The sequence below is a fragment of the Condylura cristata genome, unplaced genomic scaffold, assembly GCF_000260355.1.
Source record: "Condylura cristata isolate star-nosed mole 26May11 unplaced genomic scaffold, ConCri1.0 scaffold00024, whole genome shotgun sequence".
NCBI lineage: Eukaryota > Metazoa > Chordata > Mammalia > Eulipotyphla > Talpidae > Condylura > Condylura cristata.
In genome coordinates, this window is record NW_004567125.1 from 8,249,937 (window position 1) to 8,274,477 (window position 24,541).

The following is a 24,541-nucleotide window of genomic DNA, read 5'->3' on the forward strand; positions in this document are numbered from 1 at the left end:
GGTATTTTTCTTTCTCTTTCTGGCTTATCTCACTAAGCATGATCTTTTCCAGCTCCATCCAAGTTGCTGCAAAAGACATGTGTTTCTCTTTTTTTAAACCAACCATTTTAAAGAATGAATCCGACGGCATCTAAGCGGTCACAGAGCTGTGCATTCACCATCTCTACCTAGTCGCTCTAGAACATGCCAGCATCCCGGGAAGGAGCCCTGTATGCACTGGCAGCACCTCCCCTCCCTCACGAGCTCGTCCCTGCACCCACCAGTCAGCTTCCTGCCTAGGTCATCTGTTCTGGACAATTCTCGTAAATGGCCTTTTACATCTGATGTCTTGCACCCTGCGTGGGGTTTTGAGGTTCATCCATGGTGTAGCCTGCTCACTCTTTGAACTCTTTCTCTTGAAGTAACTTCAGACTAATCAAAAATGTACAAGAACCCTCCAAACAGTAACCACAGTCGCTGCACGCAGGCTCCCAAAAGTCAACATTTGCCATCGTCATTTTGTTCTCACTTTCTGCGCCTCGTCCTTTTTCCTCGGTACCACTTGAGAGTAAGGGTGGACAAAATGCCCTCTACACCCAATTATGTCAGTGTGCCTTTCTTAAAAACAAGAGCATTCTATGACCCCAACGTAGAAACCCAAACCAGATTACTGTTAATACATGATCACTTAATCAACAAGGTGTGTTCATGCTTTTCTCAATAACTTTTTGTAGCAAACAAAACAACAAAACAAAACAAAACAACAACAACAACTAACAAAAAACCAGTTAGTTTTCTGGTCCAAGGCCTCAAAGCAGCTGGTATTTTTGAACATGTGCTCAAGGCTGTGCACGTTACCTTTCTACCCCTCCCCACCTTGAGTTCAGTCCTAAGTCCATTGGGCAGAGGTGAGTGACCAGAAGCACAGGGGCGAGGGAACTGTCGTGAAGTCTTCCACCAGCCGGTGATGGACATGCCAGGACTGGAAGCCAGCTGGTGGCCTGCCCGAACCCGAGTCCTTGTCTGCCAGGCCCAGTGTCCTGCCACCCCTCGCCCCCAGCTGGGCTTGAGCTCAGGCCGGGCCCACTGGGAACACTCACTATGGAAGCTGTGGGAAGGGGCTACTCCCGAACCCTTGGTCCCCTTCCCTGGGATCCTCGCCATCATAGATGAGAAGTATCAGGGAAAGGAGAGTTAGCTGATGTCATGGAAAAAGTGCTGTTCAGTACCGCTTCCAGCCCTGCTGATCCCCCAAGAAACTCTGGGGAGCCCTCTTCTCTGGCACCTCAGTTTCCAAGGCTGTAGACCAAGGGTGGGGTCAGCTGCGGAGCCCTGGGATCGGTCCAGTCCTGCCTTCTAAGACTCTGTGACTCCTGCCCAGTACCTGGTCCTGAAGGCTTGGAGGGGCAGCCCAGCACCCCAAATCCCCACTAGCCCAAGTGCACCTCGCCAGAGTAAATAGCCTGATTGGTCCCTAATTGCCCTACCCCCTCTAATTCCCTGGGAAAGACTCTTTTGAACCTCTGGTCCCCAGAGGCCCTAATACACCTTGCCTCATAATTATGTATTTCTGTGAGATAGGCGCTGGCCTCTAGGGAGGCCTCGATCTTGTGCAGAAACAAAGAGCGAGGAGGGGAGGAGAGCCTGGCCAATTTTGCCTCCTCCAGCACCTGCAGTACAGAGTGGTACAGCCCTCCTGGCAGGAGGTGAATGGGTGGAAATGGACGGGCTCAAGGTTGTGGTGAGCGCAGCAGTAAGCAGGCTCAGAACTTTATAGCTTGTGCCTCGTTCCTCCTTCCTGTTAGTTCATCAGGGCCCCTCCCCACTCCCGTCCCTGCAGAGTGTGTGGAGGTAATGTTCTCTGAGCCCTCCGTGCCCAGCACTGGGCAGCCTAGTAGTGGCTCAGTCCATTCCACATTGACTGGCCCTAGTGTGTGAGTACTGGGAGGCAGAACCCGGAGTCCTGGGGGACTTATGGTTGTGGTTTTGGGGGTGCAGAGCTGGGTGAGTCTGTCCCCTTAGAAAGCAGAAGAGGGCACCTGAGGCAGAGTCCCTCAAGTTGCCCTCTGGCTCCCTGACCTGGACTCGGAGCAAGCTCCTGCATATTTTCGAGTGTGGTGACAAGCCGGGGTTCCTTCTGGGGTCACGGGGCCTGTCCTGGTTCAGTGGGCAGCATCTCCCCCATCCCTCCTTTCACTGCTCCTAGATGGTGGTTCTCATGGACCCTGAAGAGGACCCCGAGGACACACTGCGCACACACCGGTCCCGGGAAAAGACCTTCATCTTTGACACTGTTTTTGACCAGCATGCATCACAGGTGCCCCCACTCCCCAGTCCTCACTGGGTCAGGCTGGTTGTGGGTGTCCTCATGAAACTCGAGCCCCTTGGGAGGACTTGGTGGCTATTTGGTCTCATCTGTGACTCCTTACAACGGTCTCCCTAACTAATTAGGGCCTGAACTTGTTAGGTCATGCTAGGAGCAAGTAGCAGGGGGCCTGTCCGTGGTTGTGGTGGGTCCAGACTTTACACATATTTTTATGCCCCCATCATTTGTCTAGTCATCTGTCCATCCGCCTGTCTACCTGTCCGTCCATCCATCCATCCATTCATCCTGTCATCCATCCATCCATCTAGTCCTCATCCGCCATCTACTCATGCCCCTACCCATCATTAGTCACCGATCAGCAGTGGCCTGTCTGCCCTGTGACTATAACACACTCCCTGCCTACAGGGTTCACATTCTAGCAAGGGAGACAGACAATAAGCAAGCAGAAAAAACAGGTAATGCATTTGTTGTGGAGACCAGGGAAACCTCTCTGGGAGTGAGGGAAGGCCTTTTTTTTAAAGATTTATTTATGCATACAGAACTAGGGTACAGGCCAGAGGTGCAGGGGCAGTGAGAAGATTCACCAGAGACAGAGTGGGGAGCAGAACAGGCTGACTGAAGAAGTACACTGCTGAGGGGAGCAGTGGGCAGGTCAGGAGAGGTCTGTTGTGCCATGTGGTGGGGATTGAATTCACACTTAAGTGGCTTTAGCTTCTTGGTGCTGTGCTTTAACCTGCTGTGCCCCCAGGGAGGGTCTGAGTGAAGGCCTTTTTGAGAGAGGTTTCAGTTGAGACCTGAAGGATTAGAACAAGGAAGAGGGGTACAGGAGGAGGCATTAACACACCCATTTCACAGACACAGCCTCAGCCTCTGTGAGGTCATGCTGGGTGTCTGGACTCAGCATCAGGCCATAGCCCCATCAGGACCTTTCTCAAGAACAAATTGTCCAACCTGTCACCTGGCCCTCACCTGTGAGGGGAGCCTTGTCACCCTGCATTACAACGGGGAGTCCAGGGCTCAGAGTGGCATGGCACATAATGAGAGGTGCTCACTCCTGAGTTCAGCAGAGTGGAATTTGAACCTAGGCCCCCTGATGTCCCTGTTCCCACCCAGAGAGAATAGGTCACTTACAGACCCCTCACAGTGGTCTCTCCAAACAGCCAAGTGCCTGTCTTGACTGGGAGTCCACTTGACTTTGTGTCCTTCTGTCTGTCCATAGGAAGAAGTGTATTGTGCAACCACCCAACACTTAGTGGAAGGTGTCGTTTCTGGGTATAATGCTACAATATTTGCCTACGGCCCCTCAGGTAGGCCACGGATGGTGTTCCAAGCAGATTGGGGTTGGTGGCAGTTTAACTCTGGCTAACAGCACAAAACGCCACTGCTGTGCTGGCTTTGTGCTGGTCTCACTGCATCCACGGGTTTCTCTTGTTCTGGCAGCAACTCTGAAGGGTAGACAGAGGGATCCCTTTTTCACACTTATGTCCCAGAGAGGTACAGTGACTACTCCTAGGTCACACAGCTTGTGAGAGTGAATCTGGAACTCACACCAAGACTACATTCCACTGCCAATGAGAACCCATAGATTTCTCCTGCAATTACTAGTTGGGTTCCACAGACATTCCCAAAGCTAAGCCCCCTCTCTTATCTCGAAAGCCAAAATCACAGAGAGTCAGAAATGAACAACCCCCACCCCATCATTGTGTAGAGGGAGAATCAGCATTACAGCTTATTTATTCCATCCAGCACTCACCTGTTCAAAAATACTAGCAAGCCACCTGCTAGTGCCACGCTCCAGAGAAGGTGGACAGCAACCTGATTATGCCTACATGGGGACAGTAAGTGGGGAACAGTGAATGTCCCCTATAAAGAGACACTCCTCAAGAAGTTCAAATGTTAATTCTCTCTTAAAAAAAAATCTCAAAAATTTGGAGGAAAGAACAGACACCTCTCTGCCTCCCCACTCTAATATGCATCTGTGTCTTCGCCTCCATTTCCTCGGTGCTCAGTTTCTTCCAGAGCAAGCACTGCACTGTGTAGACAGTTTTCTCCCTATTTCCAAAATGGAAAGTGAGCATGTCGGATAGACGAGGGCTGCAGGTGTGAATAGGCTCTTAGTGGTGATGCACACAGGTGGGCTCTGAGACCCCCTGAGCCTCTCCCCTCGCAGGTGCAGGGAAGACCTATACCATGCTGGGCATGGATGCGGAGCCCGGCATCTACCTGCAGACACTCACCGACCTCTTCCGGGCCATCGAGGAGACGCGGGACAACATGGACTACAGTGTGTCCATGTCCTACCTCGAGGTGAGCCCACCCACCCACCTCAGCTGGTTGTCTGTAAAATGGGCATGATTGTGTGTGTGCGAAGCATTCTGTTTCCCTCAAGTATCCACTGGCCTTGTGGAAAACCTCAGTCCTTAGACATCTGAGGTATAGGTCCTTGTGCTGTTTTTGCACCAAAGCTGCTCTGTTTCTCTGTCTCACCCCAGATTTATAACGAAGTGATCCGGGATCTCCTGAACCCATCCTCGGGGTTCCTGGAACTAAGGGAAGATTCTAAGGGCAGCATCCAGATTGCAGGCATCACAGAGGTCTCCACCTCAAATGCCCAGGAGGTGAGAGTCAGGGGGTCCTATGGAGGAACATGGGGCTCAGCCATGCCAGCCACACTCACCAGTGGCACCAGGGTGTCTTGGGTAAGTCTGAAGAGTAGAACTGGACACTCAGCTTCAAAATTGGTTCTAAGCAGCTGGACTTGGGCTGAGGGAATGGTGGACACTGTAACTTTCTCTCCCTGCCTGTATTCAGGGCAGACATCACTAATAGATCACAGGCTGCTCCCCTGAGTGTAGATGCAAGCTGGAAATCCTTTCTACACATGCTCCCAGGGTCAACTTTGAGCCTGAAATCCAGTTGCCATCCCTGATTCTTAGTAATAAAGTATTGCTTTAAAAAAAAAATTTATGCATACAAGAACTGAGGTACAGGCCAGAGTAGCGGGGGTAAGAGAATTCACCAGAGTCAGAGTGGGGAGCAGAACCTGTAGATCCACTGAAACACACTGCTGAGGGGAGCAGTGGGCAAGACAGGAAAGATCTGCCGAGCCATGTGGATTGGCTCCTCAGCAGAGAATTGAACTCCTGCTGCAGTGGCTACAGATAACCCCATAGTGCTGTGCTTTAACCCACTGCACCACCAGGGAGAGCCCAAGTATTGCTTTTGTAATGAGCACAGGCTGTAAACACTTACAGCTCTCTGTCTTTCTATCCACGTGAGTCTCTTTCTGCATTAGCTCAGCTTCTCCACTGACGTGGGGGTGAGCGTCTCACCACTCAGACACCTTCAATGTCTCCTTATTGCCTCAGAATCAGCTCAGATTTTCTGGTGCCCAGCACCATGATGACTGTACCTGCCAGCCACACTTTCTCCTAACACGAGCCTGGCACCCACTAACTGCTCAGCAGGGGCTCGGTGGCTGGTTCCACCATTGTTTGCAAGGAGCCTGGGCTTTAGACCACCTGCCCACCCCAGCCAAGCCACATGCCCACCTGGCCTTTTGTTGAGTGAGAAGCATTTCACTCAAGCATTTCCCTACAGTGCAGCCAGCATTGTAGGGAAGAGATGGGCAACTCAGTGGTGATGCCTGCCCAAGTAGAGAAGGGGCAGGGCAGACAGTGCTGGCAACTCGACGCACCTGCTGGATCAGTTGGCTCAATTCGTCACTTTAAGTCACAAATCAGAAGTTGCTTCCACTAGATGAGGCTTTGCTAACAGCACCCCAGCCATAGGAACCAGTGAGCAGTTGTCCAGAGAAATTTAGGGGGCCCTCCTGCTGCTTAGGACATTCTGGAGGGAGCAGCAGACCACTGAGGCTTGTGCTTCGCTATCTATCTGCAGATCATGCAGCTCCTTACCAAGGGCAACCGGCAGCGCACGCAGGAGCCCACGGCCACCAACAAGACGTCGTCACGTTCCCATGCAGTGCTGCAGGTCACCGTGCGCCAGCGGAGCCGAGGCACAGATTGGGCGGAGGAAGTGCACGTCGGGAGGCTCTTCATGGTGGACCTCGCAGGCTCAGAGCGGGCATCCCAGGTTCCTCCTTGGCACCCACCCGCCCCTCTCATGGACATCATAGTTACTCACCTGAGCCCGTCTGCCCTCTGGTCTGCGAGCAGGACCCTGTGCACCCTTGCTCAATGGTGTCTTCAGCGCCCAGAACAGCGCCAGGCCCAATGTGTGTTGTGTGAATCATTCTCAACAGGCATGGAGTAGCGAAGCCCACTGAGCACAGGGGCCTCTTGGGTAACAGTGCTCTTCTGGGCATTGCAGACACAAAGCCCTAGGGTCAGTAGGAGGTGGTGTGTGGGGGTATGTGGGTATAAGTCTTTATTTTGGCTTTCTTTTCTTTTTTAAAGATTTATTTATGTGTACATATCTAGGGTACAGGCCGGAGATGTAGGGGTGGTGGGAGGATTCCCCACCAGAGACAGTGGGGAGCAGAACAGGCAGATAGATGAATGACACTGCTGAGGGGAGCAGCAGGCAGCTTATGAGATGTTTGCTGTGCCATGTGGTCACCTCCAGGACTGAGGATCCAGCTTGCACTGAAGGGCTTCGGCTTGCTTACAGTGCTGTGCTTTAACCCATTGCACCCCCAGGGAGGGTCTGTTTTGGTTTTCTATGGGAGAGTAGGTTTAGGATAGCTGGCCTGCTATGGAGCCCTGGGATATGAAGGCAAGGGGAGAGGGCCCTGGGTGTGGGCGTCTGAGAAAGGAGTAGATGGAGGTGTGGATTCTGAGCTGGCTGGTTTGCATCTGAAAGGTGTGCTCACAGTAAGTTGTTTGCTATTTTTAGGATTTGACTAACCTTGAGAGAGACAGTCTCTCTGAGGTCATTAGGGCTGCAGAAGTCAAAGTATTAGAACTCAGAAAATAAAAGTCATGGCTGAAACACACCAGCAGAGGTGGGCAGATGATTCATAATGATGAAGCCAAGTGTGATGGAGGAAATAGCTCTGGGGCCTGAGCAAGACCTGGGGTTCTGGTCTGTGGTGGCTGGATTGGGTTGGGCTCAAGAGGTGGGTGGAGTCCATCCTCCTCTGGGACTCAGCTTTGGGAGGGTTCCCCAGACAGAGCTCCCCACAACCCTGTGAGTTTGGGAGATACTGGAGGTGGCAATTTAGACTGGGGAGACAAGTCCGAGATAAGTAGAAAATTTCAAGTCAAGCTCCTGTTGTCTTGAAAACCCACACTTTTAAAGAGAAAGTGTTATTTTTCTTTCTGGTTTCAAATGTAAGAGAGCTGTACTGCAGAAATAGAAGGGACTGTGGAAAGCACAAGAAGGCAGTTACACTTTGAAGTCACCTTCCCCCATGGCAGTGTGGAGCGTGTCCTCCCAGGCTCTTTGTGCCTCTGTGTTTATTCAACCTGCACACAGCCACTGAGGCTGATGTGGGTCAGGAGCCTACCAGTAACCTGGACCCTTTATCAACCAGAGGGACGGATCCCACATAGAGTTATGCTCTGGGGAGAGGAGCAGGTGGAAAAACATTGAATGCATATAGGAGTAACATAATTGCCAAGAGAGTGAAATGACTGGAAGGAAGGATGATGAGGGAGACAACAGGAGGTGGAGCTTGGGGGTGCTGCTTTCTGCCTTTCGGAGGGTCACTTTGAAGCCTGCTCCCTGAGAAGGGTTGCTGAATTGAGACTGAAAATGAGGAAGTTTCAATGAGGACAGACTTCCTGGATAAAACACACACTTTTCCTACTGTTACTAAAAATGTAATTTATTTATTTAGGGGATGTCTTGCACAGGCATTCCTCTAGCCTATGTTTATCTCACGTAATCATATTCATCTTTTCCATAGACAGTGCTACCTCATACCTTTTCGTGGCTGTGAAGTGTTCCACTGCAGAGCCTTGTGTCACTGACATGAGTCCAGGGGTTCCAACAATCTAACAGAGCCTCAGTTTCTATGTCCTTGGTGTATATGGGTGGGGTTATTGCATCCCTCTGCCCCTCAGTTCCCTCCCCTGGGTTCTGGGGTGGGGAGATGGTGGGTGGGAAAGGATCATCTCTAGTAGCCTAACCTTCCCCTGCTCAGACCCAGAACCGAGGCAAAAGGATGAAGGAGGGTGCTCATATCAACCGTTCCCTGCTGGCACTCGGCAACTGTATCAATGCTCTCAGTGAGAAGGGTGGCAGCCGTGCACAGTATGTGAACTTCCGGGACAGTAAACTCACTCGCCTACTGAAGGTAAGAGCTGCAGACCTTGGGGGAAGGAGGTTGCAGCAGCCGCCAGCATCTTCCCGGGCTAAGGGCCCTTTCAGGAACCCCTAAAGGCAGGGAACACCATAGAAACCAACTCTAATCACCACCTGACTCCCTCCTCCATCCCTCTGTTCCAACTTGTGCTTGCATACCTCAAAGGTCAGAGGGCTTACTACCTTACTGAGGCTGTCCCATCACAGATGGTTTTACTATGTGTAAACTCACCTCGATAATGAGCTGAATGTATAACCTCTACTCTACAACAAGATTGGATATAAGTAAATAGTAGGCAAAGCACTACATAAATGCTGCTGTATATTCAGGCACATGGTTTAATCTGATGGGCCTGGATGGGCCTGGAAGGGGTCTGATCACTGACTCCTTGGTCCCCACATCAATTGGGGTTTGGAGCAGGAAACTCAGAAGGACCTGGGACAGAGGGAAGGGGCAATGGTCAGAGCCACTGGACAGGTAAGGGCCCCACTTCCATGACCCCTAGCCTGTGTCTTCCATTGAGCAGGATGCTCTGGGAGGGAACAGCCGGACAGTGATGATCGCTCACATCAGCCCGGCCAGCACGTATTTCGAGGAGTCACGGACCACGCTGCTGTATGCCTACAGAGCTAAGAACATCAAGACGAGGGTAAGCCCTTGCTCCCTTCCTCCACCTGCTCCTTGGACTCTCACACAGCACTCTCTGCTGGGGCACTTGGGAAGGAAAAGTCCTGTCATTTCCAGCTTCTGGTGGCTCCTGCCATTCCTTGGCTTGTGGCCACTTATCTCTGTCACAGTCTTCTCAGGGCCTCTCTCTTCTCTGCTAAGGACAGTAGGGACAACAGGGAGGCTCTACTATTCCATTTTATAACCTGAGGTTCTGAAGTACAGAGAGATACGAAGCAACTTCTCAGTTCTTCCCCAACTAGAACTGGCTAGGGTCCACAGAGCCTGGCTCTGGATTGTACACCTTAAACCACTGTGCTCCTCTGTCTACTTGGCTATTCTCAGTTTGAAGGGTCCTTCTCTTAAGGGTACATGAGAATTCAACGAGATAATGCATGTAGCCGCTTAGCACATGCAAGGCTAGTATTCAGCCTATGCTATAATAATACTTTATTATACTCATCATTTGTTGACAAGCATGATGAGCTCACTCAATGTTAAGGTAAACTAGATGCCATGATGGGAACAGTGAGATTTTGTTCTCACTGACCCTGACCTTGGTGATGTGTGGAGGGAGGCAGATATTAAACTCACATAGATAGCCTTTCAAATCACAGAGAGTTCTCTAACTCAGAGCCACAGGGTGCTACAAGGAGGAGCAATGGCAGACTGAATCATGAGGGGCGCAGGTCAGTCCAGGTCTCTTGGGAAGGGGGACACTGAAGCTGAGTCCTGCGTGATGAAGAGCATGTGATATACAGGTTAAGAGCAATCGAGGCTTCTGTGTGTGGCCCCTGCAACTAATCATTTCACCCTCCAAGCCCACCAGAGGGAAATGTGGGCCTGTGTACCCAAGGACGCTGTATCGGTGGGGAGCCTCAATAAGCCCATCAAAGAGGATGGGACAAGCAGACGACTGTCCCTCCCGTGGGCTGCTCTGCAGCTGTTAGAAAAGGCTGCCCTGTCCAGCAGACACCTGGCCTGAGAAGAGCTAGTTAGAGAATAGCATTTATATCATTTATATAAAGTCATACCCAACACCCAAAGCACTGCCTGTGTCTCTCTAGATGCTACACCTAGACTACAGAACCACACAGAAAAAGATCTGGAAGCACATCCCAGGATGGCAGCTTTGGTTACCTTTGGTTTGTTTTTAAATCTTGATGGAGAGTTTGAATTTTATTTGTTGTGAGATGAAAGTTACTATTTCAGCTCTGTGAATTATGCTGATTATGGCATTAAGAACATTCACTTTGCTGTACAAAATCACCCCTCTCCACCTCTGGGATACTTTCTCATCTTTCCAAACTGAAACTCTGAACTCATTAAACTCTGACTCCTCATCGTCCTCCCCAGCCCCCCGTTACCAGCCTCTGCTCCCCGCCTTCTGTAGGGATGTGGTAGAATTCCTTTCTGACTGACTTATTTCTCTCAGCACAGTGTCCTTTGTCATGTTGTATGTGACAGGACAGGACCTGCTTCCCTTTTAAGGCTGAATTGTACTTAAAAACAATTTTTTAAATTATTATATTCATTTCATCATCCTTGATTTTCGTGCAATGTATGTACGGTTTCCGTGAAATTCCCACCACCAATTCCCTGGGGCACCATCACCATCGTCCCTTGTGCTCTTCGCACCCCTGTCCCGGTCCTTCTCCCTCCTCTCTCCCTCCTCCTCCCCTACAGAAGTCTCTGATCCGTGGTTGCCTGATGAAGTTGATTTTTACTTTATTATTGTAATTGCTTTTCTTCTGATTCCTTTTTTGTTTTCTCTACATTCCTCCTATAAGTGAGACCTGATGTGACTTTTCGTAACAGAAACGTGTTTGTAGTTTCTGGGGTAAACACTCTGCCGCTTCTGGGGCGCCCTGCCCAGCGCTGACCTTGGCGGCTGTGGTCCTGCCCCACCAGGTCAAGCGCAACCTGCTCAGCGTGTCCTACCACATTGCGCAGTACACTGACGTCATCTCGGACCTGCGCAGGGAGATCGAGCACCTCAAATCCAAGATTGAGAAGCAGGAAAAGGAGAAGAAAAGTAGTCCCGGAGCCCAGGATGCACCCGGTAGCGCCGCGGCAGGCTCCCTTTGCTGCCCCCCTTCCCACCAGGGCTTGGTCCCTCCGCCCTGCGCGGCCCCAGGCCTGCCCTGTCCTCACTCCTGGGCCCTGGGAGTGTGGTTACCCTGCCCCAGGCTTACTGTGGGCGAGCACCTGAGCTCGGCTCTTATTTCTCATCTGTAAAGTGTGTGTGTGAGTGAACTGTGTCCTCTGCATTTCTTCTTACTTTCCTACTTTTTGGTTTTGTTTTTCTTCCTCCCAAACCAGATCTATAAAAAAAAAAACTTTTATTGTAGAATAATTTTAGATCTACAAAATGATGCCAAGTGCAGACTGCATTTTCTGCTAGTGTCTGCAATGAGTGCTTTAAAAACTTTCCACTGAGGAAAAACTGACATAGCACACAACTTACCACTTTGAAGCAAACAACGCAGAGGTGCCTTGCATATTGAGATGTGTGTAGCCGACTCTACCCAGACCAAATATGTCATGGCTCCAAAGTCAAGCCCTGTACCCGCCAGGCAATTATGCTCCACTCCTCCCTTCTCCCTGAGTCCATTTTATTCAGGTCTCCTCTTGGGGTTAGATCACTCTGCAGTTTTACATAAAATTAGCCAGTAATTTATACCCACCTTTCCTTACATTCATTCATCCAGCTCTTGACCACCTACATATCCACCCACTGTGTATTCATGCATCCATCCGCCATCCATCTATCTGTCCATCAGTCAGTCCATCCATACATGTGCCTTAGACACCCTCTTGGGCCAGACTCTATTGGCCCAAACTTGGGCAGGCCTGAAGTTTGGCCATGGCTTAGGTGGCCCAGCTCCTGATGCAGCTGGCTTTCTTCCTGCTCCTAGTTACCCTCCCCCCACACAACGCAGAGGAGGAAAGCCACCTGCAGATGAACAAGATCCGGGCACAGCTCATCGGGGCCTTCAAGGAGCAGCTGGAGATGCGGCGTAGCCTGGTAGAGCTGGAGAACACTAACATCGAGCTGCACATTGACACATCCCGCCACCTGCTGACCATTGCGGAGTGAGTGTGCCTGCCTTGGGCATCACCTAAGGCCCCAGCACCTTCCATCCAACAGGGCACAGGAGCCAGCAAGGGCCAGAGGAGGCCACTGGTGGGAGCTCTCTTTTGTTTTTTCTTTGCTATCTCTACCACCTGCAGGTCCCCAAGGGGCACCCTCCCTTCCTAGGCAGGACTCCTGCTCTCTTCTCTTTCCTGTTCTCCTGCCCTTATAGCTAAACCGGGCCGAGCTGGAGAAGGCTTGCAGGCCCTGATGCTCTTTTTCTCACAGGGTGGTGTCCCTAGCCAGCCCTGGATCAATGCCACTTTACAGAAGGCGATACTGAGGCTCTGAGGGGCATAGGCTGGCTCAAGGTTGTGCACACTCCCGGGCTCTCTCCCTCCCTGCCCACAGCACAGGCAGGCGCTGCTCTTGCAAGTTATCAGCCAGACCTAAAGCACTTGAAAGTGAGAGGAGGTGCCAGTAGCAGCCACACAGGGACAGCCATTGCTGCCTGGCACGGCCCTGGGCAAATTAGGACACAGGCCTCTCTCCTATGGGTCGCTTAGACTTAGGCTTAGTGCCACAGTTCCAGTCTTTTTTTCTCCAACCCTAGCCACATTCCTCCTCTGCCTTTTTTTCTTCCTGCCTTTCTGTTTATTTTTAAAAATTATACAAATAACACAGTAGCTACATTAGAGGAATTCCAATAAAAGGAGATGCTTTTACCGCCTTATCCATCTCCCAGGCCTTGTTCTCAGGTGTTCCCCATGGTACTCATGTGGGAGTCAGTCCAGTCCGTCTCAGCTCATCCTCACAGAGCCCCAGGTGTGCGTGCTGTTACCATCCAGGCTTCACAGCTGGAGGGAGTGGGGGTGGGGTGGGGGCGCGCCTTTACAGAGGAAGGCACCCAAGGTCACTGGAAGATCTTAGGAGGCCCCGTGCTTGGAGCTGGGTGGGCTAATTGCAAAGTCCTGCACTGAATCCCTCAGTGATCCTGCTACAAGATGTTGATTGCTTCTTTATTTCCTTTTGGCTTTTGTTCACGCTCTTTTTCATAAATATAGAGATCGCACATCTGACCCAATTCTGCCCCATTTTTCTTTTTAAATTGCACTGTTTTTATTGTGGTAATGTTGGTTTACAACACTGTCTATGATTTTAGGGGTAGAGCATCATACCTCCTCAGCTGTCTGTTGGTACGACACACAATCCACCACCAAAACCCCCATCACCCCCCACCGTAGTCTATTGTTGTTGACTTTGGCATATTTCATGCCCAGGCAGCCAACAGGTCAGCCAGATTCCACTGGGGTTCCAGGACAGGAGGTGCCAGGACTCCCAGCCCTAGAAGGGGCTTGCACTGACCCATGACCCCTCTATTGTGGCTGCAGCTGGGAGCGGGAGAAGACCCACCAAGCACACAGGATGCCTGAGAAGGATGAGGAAATGGCGGAGGCTGATGCAGATGGGGACGAGGGCGAGTCCACAGAGCCACACGAGGTGGTACTGGCCAGAGAAGAGGTCAACATGCTTCTGGCTGAGCAACGGAAGACCCTGGCCCTCAAGGTGGGAAGAGCAAACTACATGCCCACTGCTGAGGCCATCACGATGAGGTCCTAATGTTTAGTCCATCCCATGGACAGGTCAATCACACCCTTTCAAAGATGGGAGAAATGGAGAGGGGTGAGATAAACTGTCCAAATCTCAGAGAACAGCTGGGCTGGGATCTGACCAGGGTCTGACACCAAAGTCATGTCCCTTGGTAAATAGGTTACAGCCATCTGGGAAGGGAAGGGTGGTGGGGACCACAGAGAAGGAGGCCCCTGGGGACAGAGAGACAGTGGCCACGAAGTGGGCACAGATGGTCTCCCTGCCACTTGGGATGGCCAAGCTTCTAACAAGTCCCTTGGCACAGGCAAGCACTTTACACTCTATGAAGGACTCTCTCTCCATCGACATCTTGCAAGGTCTCCCCTGAGTCTGGGTTGGTCACGTCACAGGAGATCTGGGGACACGGTCAGAGGAGTCCGGATCTGAGGTTTTTCCCTGGAGACTGACCGCTTTTTGCATTTTTGCTTTCTATGCGCTTTTTCATAGTTAGTTATCTAATAGTTTCACTTCAGGAAGATGACAGAACTGGCACTTGATGAAGAATTTGGGGGAAATGCCAGTGACGATGGTCTCTATTTCCACCCATTAGTCAAATGTCTGTGAGTGTATTTTCAGGCCTCTGGAGAAAATGACTAGTGAAGTCATGTTGCCATAAGCAAGAGGCATTTATTTCACTTAACAGCTCTCCAGCCAAACCAACAGCCTCTTAATATTACTACATCTGCCTGTAGCAATTTGCAGATTGCTCCATCTTACTTCAAAAGTCCTCCACCCTTTAAAAGTAAGAGAAATAAATGGCCTCTTGCTTGAACTGAAGATGTCTTTTGGCAAAACTCATGACCTTGGAGAGACAGGTGTAGATGTTGAGATGTGATGTCACATGTACATGATGACTCCATTAATTAAACAATTGATCAATCAGTTACTTAATCAATTAAAAATAAATTGTTTTATGTGTCCAGCTAAATAGGAGGCCATGGGAACATAAAGAAAAATCAGATGCTCTGTGACTGATGCTTACCATCTCCTAGGGAGAGGCCCAAGCACAATTCTCTCCAGTCTAGTATACAAGGTGGATAATCGTCACAGAGACTGGATGCTGGGGAGCCAGCAGAGGGAGCTGTTGGTCCAGCTGGGGAGTCAGGAGCCCTTCAGAGAGGAGGTGAAGAGTAGATCTTAGGGGTCAGAAGGCTCCTAGTGTCAAAGCATCAGAATACAACAGATAAAAGACATCGTCAGTGTGAGGGGCAGCACAGTCTGCAGTCAATCGCTGGTGGGTTTCTAGAGTGGTTTGTAACCCTGAGCGCATGATGAGCACTGGGACCTGGCCCTGCCCTGAACTCCTGTTCTTTCTGCAGGCTGGGCTTGAGCAGCGCCTGGCCAATGCCAAGAGGAAGGCTTCGCAGATGGAGAAACTGCTCCCCAGGCAGGCCATTAACGAGGACCAGCGGGAGGTGCTGCGGCTGCTGTGCCGGGCCCACGAGCTGGAGGTGGAGAGCACAGAGCTGCAGGCCCACAACCTGCGCAGGAAGAACCTGTTGTGCCAGAAGGACTTCGTGATCCAGCGCTATCACCAACACAGGCTGCTCTGTGAGCAGATCATCCAAGACCAGCAGCAGCTCATCCAGGGTGAGGCAACCCCAGCACCCGCTTAGGGGGTCTGATTTTTACTGTTGTCATTTTATGGGAAGACTAGACCATGCTCAGGTCAAAAAAACCCGGTTGCAATCCAAAGAGCATCCCAGTCTCCCTTCCAGCCCAACCCTGTCTCGGTCCACTGTCTGTGGCCTGTGCGTTCCCCACAGAGGAGCTGTGCAATGTGTGCTCATGGGAACACACTTTTGCACTCACAGGAGTGTGCGCTGCACCATGCTTGACTTCGCCATTTCTGTTGGTGAGAGTTTGTAAGTTGGCAGTCTGTTTCTACGACCCACACTCCTGGCCTCCCCTTTAGAGTTCTGTCTCTTAATTTTTTACTCAAATGTTTTTTTATTGATGTTAAATTTATGTGACATAAAGTCTACCCTTTTAACCTTTGTAGTACATGCCACTCAGTCCCTGTTCAGCATGGTGCAGCTGTCACCGCTGTCCAGTCCCCCCTGCCCACTAGTCCTCGAGAAGCCCCATCCCACTGTTTTCTATTTCCATGGACTGGCCTGCTCTGGACGTGTCATATAAATGCAATTCACAGCCGTGACCTTTCGTGTCTGGCTTCTGGACCCCATTATGGCAGTAGAACCCCATTCCTATTTAGGACTGGCTGCTCTCTTTGCCCATTCTCCGTGTGTCGAAGAAAGAGGCACTTGTCTCTTTCATTGTGATGCTGAGGAAAGTTTTGTTTGAACACCTGTTTTCCATTCTTTTGGGTATACACCTAGGAGTGGCTCTTTAATTTTTAACTTCAATTGTATTTGAACTTTAGAATTGTTATTCTCGCCATTTTATCATTAAAGGACAATAATATATGAACACAGTAGGAACATTTTACAATAGAGAAAACCACAAGGAAGACACAGAATCTCGGCCCACTCTAGCAAAACCCTCTTCTGTCAGCTTCCATATGCATCAGTACCTTCAAAATCCACCCCTGTCTTTCCCACAAGGGACAGATGTTTCCCTGACCTCTGCTTTCCCTGGCCCTCAGATGCTGGCATCCCAGTGCCAGAGGCCCTGGACAAGCGGTACCGCCTGTACTGCCGGGAGCTGGGAGAGGGCACGCTGAACCGCCTGCTGCTGCTGCACTCGGTCATGTCCAGCTCCCTGCGGGTGAGTTGCCCAGGGCTTGGGCAAGTGGCCAGCCCACCTTCTAACAGTCCTGGTGAGGGGACTGGTCCTGAAGTAGAAAGAGGAAACCCAGACACCACCATGAGCTGGGTTGTCAAAGGACAGATGCCGGTAGTGAGGATGGGGCTGTTGGACTGGGCTGAGTTCAGGAGAGTTCCGGAGGCGATTCCTGCTGGGCCCTGAGGTTTGGAGGGGAATTTCCTAGGGTGGGCCTGTGTGGCTGGGAAGGCCCATGAGAAGTGTGCGGTGGGACTCGTGGCACCTGTGACCCTGGAGAGGCATCTCCTGGAGACCATCAGACACTTGGTCTTAGGCCTTTCCCCTGGGATTGCAAGAGGGGTGCTTCACTCTGGCAGAGGTGTGACAACAGCTCAGAGCATCGCCAACCAGAAAGCGCACCATGCTGGGTGACCAGGGGTATTTTTAGGGAGGGGGCATGGGTCACACGGGCCTGGAGTATCTGGGGGGCAACCTCACACACCGATCTCCAGGACTGAAACTGATACCATAGGCCTGAAGCTCTCACTACAAGCAACACTATCAGCATAAACAGAGGCTCTTATCTGGAAGGCCACCTTAGGGGTTCCGAAGTCACCCCGCTACTGGTCAAGGGCCACAGCTTTCTTTGGTATGCGCAGGGGTGGAACACCCCAGACCTGCTGAGTCAGCCCTTCAATGAACAGAAGAGGTGCTTTGAAAGGGTGGAAAAGAAATGTGGGGCTATGGTCCATCATCTCACCAGGAAGCCCGGACCCCGCTAGTGCACATTTAGGTGGTTCCCAGTCTGTTGCTACTTCAAACCATGCAGTAGTGACTATATTTAAAAAACTGTTACTCTGAAATAACCTTGGGATTATAGAAGTCACAATTTCCCCTGCTGGAAACACTTTTATTACCCTTGTGCAATTCTGACACCAGGAGCTTGACCTTGGTACAAATCCAGTAATTAATCCACAGGCCTATTCACATTCCGTCAGTTTTCCCACTAATATCAGGATTCTGTTTCTCCTGGAGCTCTGGGATGACTCAGTATCTTCTTCACAGGGCTTGGGGAAATGTTGATTTTTGGACATGTTGATGTGTTCAAAAGAAGGTTGTTATTACTTTCACCAACCACCTAAGGCCTTCCCCTGCTTCCCTTCCTGCAGCTTCTGGGTCATAGTCAGGTCAGCTGGGTGAATACCAAATCTGAGGTAGGATGACCCATCTAATGTTGAGAGGGGACTAAGAATCTGGATTTACCATGACCCCTCTCTGTGATCATGCCTGACATGGACACCAGGTCCACAAGCACAAGCTTGAGAGAGATCCATCGTCATGGAACCTACCCACCCTGGAAAGTGGCAGGCAGAGTGGCATGGGCAGGTTTGGGCTGAGAATTGCTTGGGTCTGTGGTGGGGGTGGGAGACCCCACTGGGGTTCCCTCTTCATGCTGACCCTCCCTGAGCTGTTTTATTTATTAAAAATTATTGATTTAGGCCCTCCCTGGTGGCACGGCGGGTTGAAGCACAGCACTGAGAAGCTAAAGCCACTTCCGCATGAGTTCGATTCCCGCCTGCCCTGGAGGAGACCACATGGCGAGGCAGACCCCTCCTGGCCCGCCCGCTGCTCCTCTCAGCAGTGTATTTCAGTCACTCTGCCTGTTCTGCTCCCCACTCTGTCTCTGGTGAGGCCTCTTACCGCCCCTGCACCTCTAGCCTGTACCCCTCAGTTCTGTATGCATAAATAAATAAATCTTTTAAAAAAATTATTGATTTATTCATACAGAACTGGGGTTTAGGCCAGAGGTGCAGGAGGTGAGAGGATTCACTGGAGACAGAGTGGGGAGCAGAACAGGCAGATTCACTGAAGTACACTGCTGAGGGGAGCAGTGGGTGAGATAGGAGAGGTCCACTGTGCTATGTGGGTCACCTCCAGGGCTGGGGATGGAACTTGTGCTGAAGCGGCTGCGACCAGGTTCTTAGTGCTGAACTTTAACCTTTTGTACCACCACGGAGGGTGAGCTGTTTTAAATCAATATTTAGAGACTGTTGGCTTGAAGGTTGATAATTTGTTCTTGCTGTCACCACTCACCACACTGGGAGCTGCTCCTGCAGGACCACCCTCCCCTCCTTTTATTGTGGTAAAATAGACATGACAGAAAACTTACCGTTTAGCTATTTTAAAGTGTACTGGATAGTGGATTAAATGCTTTCACACTGATGTACAACCATCAGCTTCCATCTCCAGAATGTATTCATCTTTACATTCTCTTGCCCAGGCTCTGGGCCTCCCCACCTAGGACCTCCAGGGACCTCACATAAGTGGAATCATACAGTTTGTCTTCTGTGAACACTCAGTATAGTGTTCTCAAGGCCAGCTGTGTTGTGGCGTGTGACTTGCCTTCCTAATATATCCTTCCATTTGCCACTGCAGATGCTTGGGTGGTTCCACCTCTCGACTATTGCGACTAATGTTTTCAACTCACTGAGCTGTGGTCTCTAGAGCCTATCACATCGATCCTCTGTCTAACTTTCTGAGGACAGGAAGCCTCTTGAGGGCACCCTGACAAGCATCTTCTGTTGCTTTATTTCTGCTCAAGGTCACGCTCCACGGCCCCTGGACATGAGCCTCACACAGAACTTCCCTTCTGTCTCTGATGGAGAGGGGTGGCCAGAAGAGCTAACAGGCTGGCCTGTGACCTTCCCGCTGGGTGCTTTCCTCCCACGTGGCCACCAGAGGACAGGGAGCTTCTGTGGTCCCTCATGGCCGTCGGCTTGATGGTACAGCTGCTTCTGTCTGTGGCGCCTCACTCAGCTGTCTGTCTGGTTCCAGGATGGCTCTGTCCTGAACATCTCTCCCCCCCCTGAGGATACCAGCCGAGACCAGCCGGATGACAGGAAGGACCTCCCGTGGGGTGCCCAGTTTGAGCTGCCGCCCATGCTCCTGGAGACTGACAGGTAAGTGACTTCCACATCCCTCCGAGCCCTTGTTTCCTGGACAGGGTGATGGGCTGAGGGGTCAGCAGACAGGGGCAGTTGTATCAGCTGTCCTCTAACCCTGTGCACTTCCTCTTGTGAAAGGCACCTGATCTCCCTTCCTTGAAAGCTTATTTCCAGCAGGATAAATATGTCCCAGGAGCAGCTCACTACACAGAGCAACATAAGGTTGGGGTGTTTGATGCTACTGAGACCACTTTCTCATTTTATCTATTTTTGTATGCTATTTGCCACTTAGTCCCACCTACAATGCTTTTCTCCATGTTTCTCTTAAGTTTTTCTTTTTGATAGTTTCCACACACTAAAGCAGATAAGTAAATTAAATCTACTGAATTGAATGCACATGGTAGGGGGGGATTAGGGCTTCAACATATGAGAACACAATTCCAGCCACAGCTGGCATCTATTTTTCTTGATTACATACACAGGGAAAAACACAAATATCATGACCTTCTACCCCTAACTATGTCAAATCCAGTCATAAAAAAGGGCCTTTCCTCCCATGACCATGATGCAGTTGTCCCTAACACAGTCAGTGATACTTTTAGAGTTATGGCATATCTTCTTATGGTCACACAGCTCCAGTTTTGCCCCAAATGCCTTTGCAACTGGTTTGTTTAAACCAGGCTGAAGTGAAGGTCTGGATCACGTGTTTGCCTGCAATACACACATCTAATCCACGCCCTTTGGGGCAGTAAATATTCCAGGTCTCCAGCTGCAGTATGTGTGCCTTTGCATGTGTGACTTTGTGTGTCTGTGTGTATGTGTGTCTGTTGCACGTGTGTGCTAGGCACCAAACCTTGCTACATGAGCACCAACAGTGTGCCAGGCACAAGATAGGGAACAAGAGGAGCACAGGGTGCTCCTCAAGAGGCTGACCTTTAGGTGTGAGGCTCAGGTGGGGAGAGGATACAGAAGGCTCTCTGAGCCCTCAGAGTTCTCGCGGCCATGTCCTAATTCTGGGGCTTGTTGCCCAAGTCAGACAGTCCCTTGGCCATCACCTCTAATTTCTTCAGTGTGGTGGCACATTTATGAGGTGTCTTGCATATGGGATGTCAACTTGTTTGGAGAAAAGTTTTGAAGGGCTCAGCATCTTGCCTCAAGTTCATTGCTAGGGATGGCAGGTGGGTTGGAACTCAGCCCAGTGTCCACACTCCCGGTCACCCAATGAGGCTGCCCCCATGTGGCACTGACAGTGCCCCAGGGGCTTTGCCAGTTTACACTGTGCTTCAACATCCTGGGCCATGGATCTTAGCATCTCCTCCGTTTGCAGGTCATCACTGTTGATTCCATAGGTGAAAATCCAAATTGGTGATAAGCCCACAGATGCTGGGCTTGATTTTTCTCCTTTCTCAGTCACTTGTGTCCTGATTTGATGGAAGCTGCTGCTGGAAAAACCTTGCTCTTTTCACAGTAGCACAGAAGGAACAGAGAAAGTTCTTGCTGAAAGGTTGTCAGAAGTCCCTTGGTTTTGACAGCCAAAGTCTCCCAGACAAGGTCTTGGGTAAACTCTTGTGACTCCATCCCATCTTCTTCTCCTTGCTGGGCAGCCTGACCCTTGCCCAGGGCCTTTGTTCATGCTGTTCCTTCTGCCTGCAGTGCTTTTCCTCCAGCCCTTGGCCTGCTTTCATTCTTATTCTTTGGGTGTTGCTTAGATGTTCCCGATTGTTCTATTTCCCCACTGCTCTAATGCCAGCTGGGTGGACTGCCACTCAGTTTTGGCAGTAACCACCCGGAGCTGGCATAGATGCCTCCAGGTATAGGCTCCATTCGCCACAAGGCCGCCCCACATCCCAGGTCAGCTGCAAATGAAGTTCCTAGTTCATCTGTAAAGTCTGTCCAGTCGGTTTGTGACTTTGGGTGTCTCCATGATCTTCTCAGGTTTGATAACCTGCTAGAATGGCTCACAGAACTCACTGACAATGCTCTGTTTTAGACTCCCTCTATTCTAGAGGCTATTCATTGGGGAAGGTCTGGTAGAACAGGGATTCAAAGCTTCTGTACCCTCTCCTTGTTAGTGTCAGGGCCATAGGCCCATGATCTGTCTTTTCAAAACTCTTACAGAGGCACAATGGGTGACGTCCTTGGCCACATGATTGACCTCAACTGCAGCCCTGCCCCAGCCCCTCCTAGCAAAATTCCTCATGCTTGGTCTTTCTGGTGAGCTATTTAGGGGTCACCAGGAGCCACCTCACTAGCATAACAAAGATACTCCCATCACTCAGAAATTCCAATGGGTTTTGAAGGTCAGTGCAGGACCTTGGGTTAGAGAGCAGACATTCTTTCTTAGGGCCCTTCTCCGAGGAGGCGGTCTGACTGTCCTGTCTGAGGAAATCTCTCCCTTTCTTCACGTCATGTACCATGCTGTCCACATAGCCATGTGCTTGTTGTATCTGTGTCTCCATTCTTCCCCCACTTTAGATTGTCAGGCGAGTGGGGCAGGCCACCTCAGCAATGATCCAAGGCCACACCTGGTCTTGGCACAGGACTGGCCATCACAGGAGTTTGCATGCGTTTGCTGGATGCATGACAAAGGGTGAACAAACCCACTGTGGTCCCAAGCCACAGGAGCACGCAGAGGCCCTGGCCTGCTACACCCAGGCTAGGGGGTTCAGTGTCTGGATTTCATTTGATGTTAAGGAAGTAGGGATCCAGGCAGCTAGCTCTGCTAATGTTCCATGTGTCATCCACAGTGATGGTTGCAAGTCCTCAAAAGTCACACCATCAAAAAAACTGGGAAAGCAAGATTCCCTTTTACCTCCGTCGTCTGTCCGAATCCTGCTGACATCTCCGATTCATGAGGTTAGCATGTGTGGTGCTGACTGGGGCCCTGGGCTAGGGGAGAGGCCTCCCCTTGTCCAATGGGGTTGTTAGGGCCTCCATCAGAACTGTGCTGGGCAAGGGGTGAGGGGGAGAGAAACTTCGAGAAGGGGGACTCTCCATAAGTAGTCATCACAATGGTAGCTTACTGAGCTGGGCATGAAGTTAATTAAGTGTTTCAGTCACCAGGGCTCATTTTCTCGGGCCACAATAACAAAGCCCCACAGACCAGGGGGCTTAAAGCACAGGCATTTATTCTCTCCCAGAATGGCCAGATGTCCAAAGTCAAGGTGCAGGCCATTTACCCCAGTTCCCAGTGGCCCCTTGGCTTTCAATCCTTGGCTTGTGGCTGCCTTGCTCCATCTCTGCGTCTGTTGTTACCTGGTCTCTCCCTGTGTGTCTCTGTTCTCTTGTTATAAGGACACTTGTCACTATATTGAGGACCCAACCTAAGGGTGCGATCTGGCCCCATACTAAGGACTGGCTTCTTTACTTGCTTTTCTTTGGCTCTTGTCCCCATCATCCTTTTTCCAAATAAGCTATTTGTCTTGAGCCATGGCCAGGTCTGCTTTGGGGAGCCACCCTGGCACCACAGATGGCTCAGTGACATCCTGTTGCTGGTTTCCTACAGAAGTCGAGCTCCCTGAGTGTGAAGAATTTGGTTACCAAGCTGTACTCCCCAGCCAGCCTGGAGATGGCTGCCCCAAAGATGGCAACGGAGGCCAGCAGCCCAGTGCTGAGTGCCCAGGCCCTCAAGGAGATGGCCGTGAGCACCAAGAGCATTGCCCTCATTGCGGCCACCCGGCGCTCAAAGGCCCAGGACCGTGAGGCCAGCAGCGGCCACTCCTCTCTTCACCTTCCAGAGGAGGACTCTAAGGACCCCAAGTCCTGTGTCACCCCAGATTCCACCCCAGCAGACAGAAGATGGCCCCGCAGCAGCCCTAGCAGGGACCGCTCTCTGGAGAGGAAGGCTAGGAGGAAGCAGTCACCTTCTCTGCCCTGGAGCGTGCAGCAGGTGGGTATTCATTGACCAGGGGTGCTCCTCAGCTGCTGTTGGGCGCCCCGTCCACAGGCCTATGTCCTGGCACTCAGCAAAGGTGTGATATGAACTTGGAGGCCCTAGATGCAAAGGAGGTGAGAAAACCAGGGTCCCCACATTGCGCCTTCACTGTGGCTATTTCTAATCTGCAGCCACATGCAGACATATTGTATGTGGGTATCAACCTGGCAGAAACACAGTTTTGGGCCTGTTTTTATTTATTTATTTATTTATTTATTTTGTATTTTAATGTTATTCATCAATGTTCATGTGTCTTTAAATTATTTGTATCTTAACTTGAAAAAGGTACGTTACCTGGTTGTAAAACATGGCCGTTGGGTGATAATCATGTGAGAGGCGCGTTGTTAAGAACCAGCCACGACCAGGTGTTTTTCTGCTGAGTTTGGCACCAGGCCTGGCACACATGGACCCTCTATCATTATCTGCGGGGGAATGACCTGCCACATCCAGTTCCACTTGTGCTTACTTTGTGCTTTTCTATTCCTGATAAGTGGCCATTGAAGTTCGTTCCATTTTTTGGACTATCATACAAATTGCTTCATGACCCAATATGAATAGTATTTTTCTTTTTGAATTACTTTCTTGGGATACTGGACAATGCTGATGCATAGAAAAAAGCACAGTGAAATAGGATCAAACACAAATCAGAGCACACAACAGTGTAGAGTTGATTACAACGCTATGAGATTATGTTTGCTTAGTGGGTGGGTTGGGTCTTACACAGGTTTATTTATTTCCCAGGAACACTTGGTTAAGTAAATGGGAGTGAGGGTGAGAGGGCCACTCCCTGGGTGGGTTGTCCAGTGGCTGGGTGTCTGGTGGATCTGCTTCTGTTGGCCAGCATGCCTGCCCTGGGGACACTGTGGGAGGTTGCTGGTTCAAGTGACTTGTTCAGTAGAAGTAAAGGTAAGACAGGGCCTCCCTGCTGGCTTAGCGGTTAAGTCTCAGTGCTATCATGGCTATGGCTGAG

General features: G+C 50.7%; 1 protein-coding gene across 1 annotated transcript in view; it reads left to right on the forward strand.

Annotated features, from left to right (window-relative positions):
- The window catches only part of LOC101620953 (kinesin-like protein KIF19), a 26,679-nt gene extending 3,138 nt beyond the window's left edge, over positions 1-23,541 (forward strand). The window contains exons 3-17 of the mRNA XM_004688059.1: positions 2,186-2,296; positions 3,525-3,612; positions 4,476-4,612; positions 4,798-4,923; positions 6,206-6,400; positions 8,415-8,567; positions 9,103-9,225; positions 11,154-11,304; positions 12,161-12,338; positions 13,710-13,884; positions 15,288-15,558; positions 16,574-16,695; positions 19,528-19,652; positions 22,385-22,493; positions 23,143-23,541. Coding sequence (XP_004688116.1) covers positions 2,186-2,296; positions 3,525-3,612; positions 4,476-4,612; positions 4,798-4,923; positions 6,206-6,400; positions 8,415-8,567; positions 9,103-9,225; positions 11,154-11,304; positions 12,161-12,338; positions 13,710-13,884; positions 15,288-15,558; positions 16,574-16,695; positions 19,528-19,652; positions 22,385-22,493; positions 23,143-23,541 — 2,463 coding nt within the window. The remainder of the gene's footprint in view (positions 1-2,185; positions 2,297-3,524; positions 3,613-4,475; positions 4,613-4,797; positions 4,924-6,205; positions 6,401-8,414; positions 8,568-9,102; positions 9,226-11,153; positions 11,305-12,160; positions 12,339-13,709; positions 13,885-15,287; positions 15,559-16,573; positions 16,696-19,527; positions 19,653-22,384; positions 22,494-23,142) is intronic.
- Positions 23,542-24,541: the final 1,000 nt, after the last annotated feature.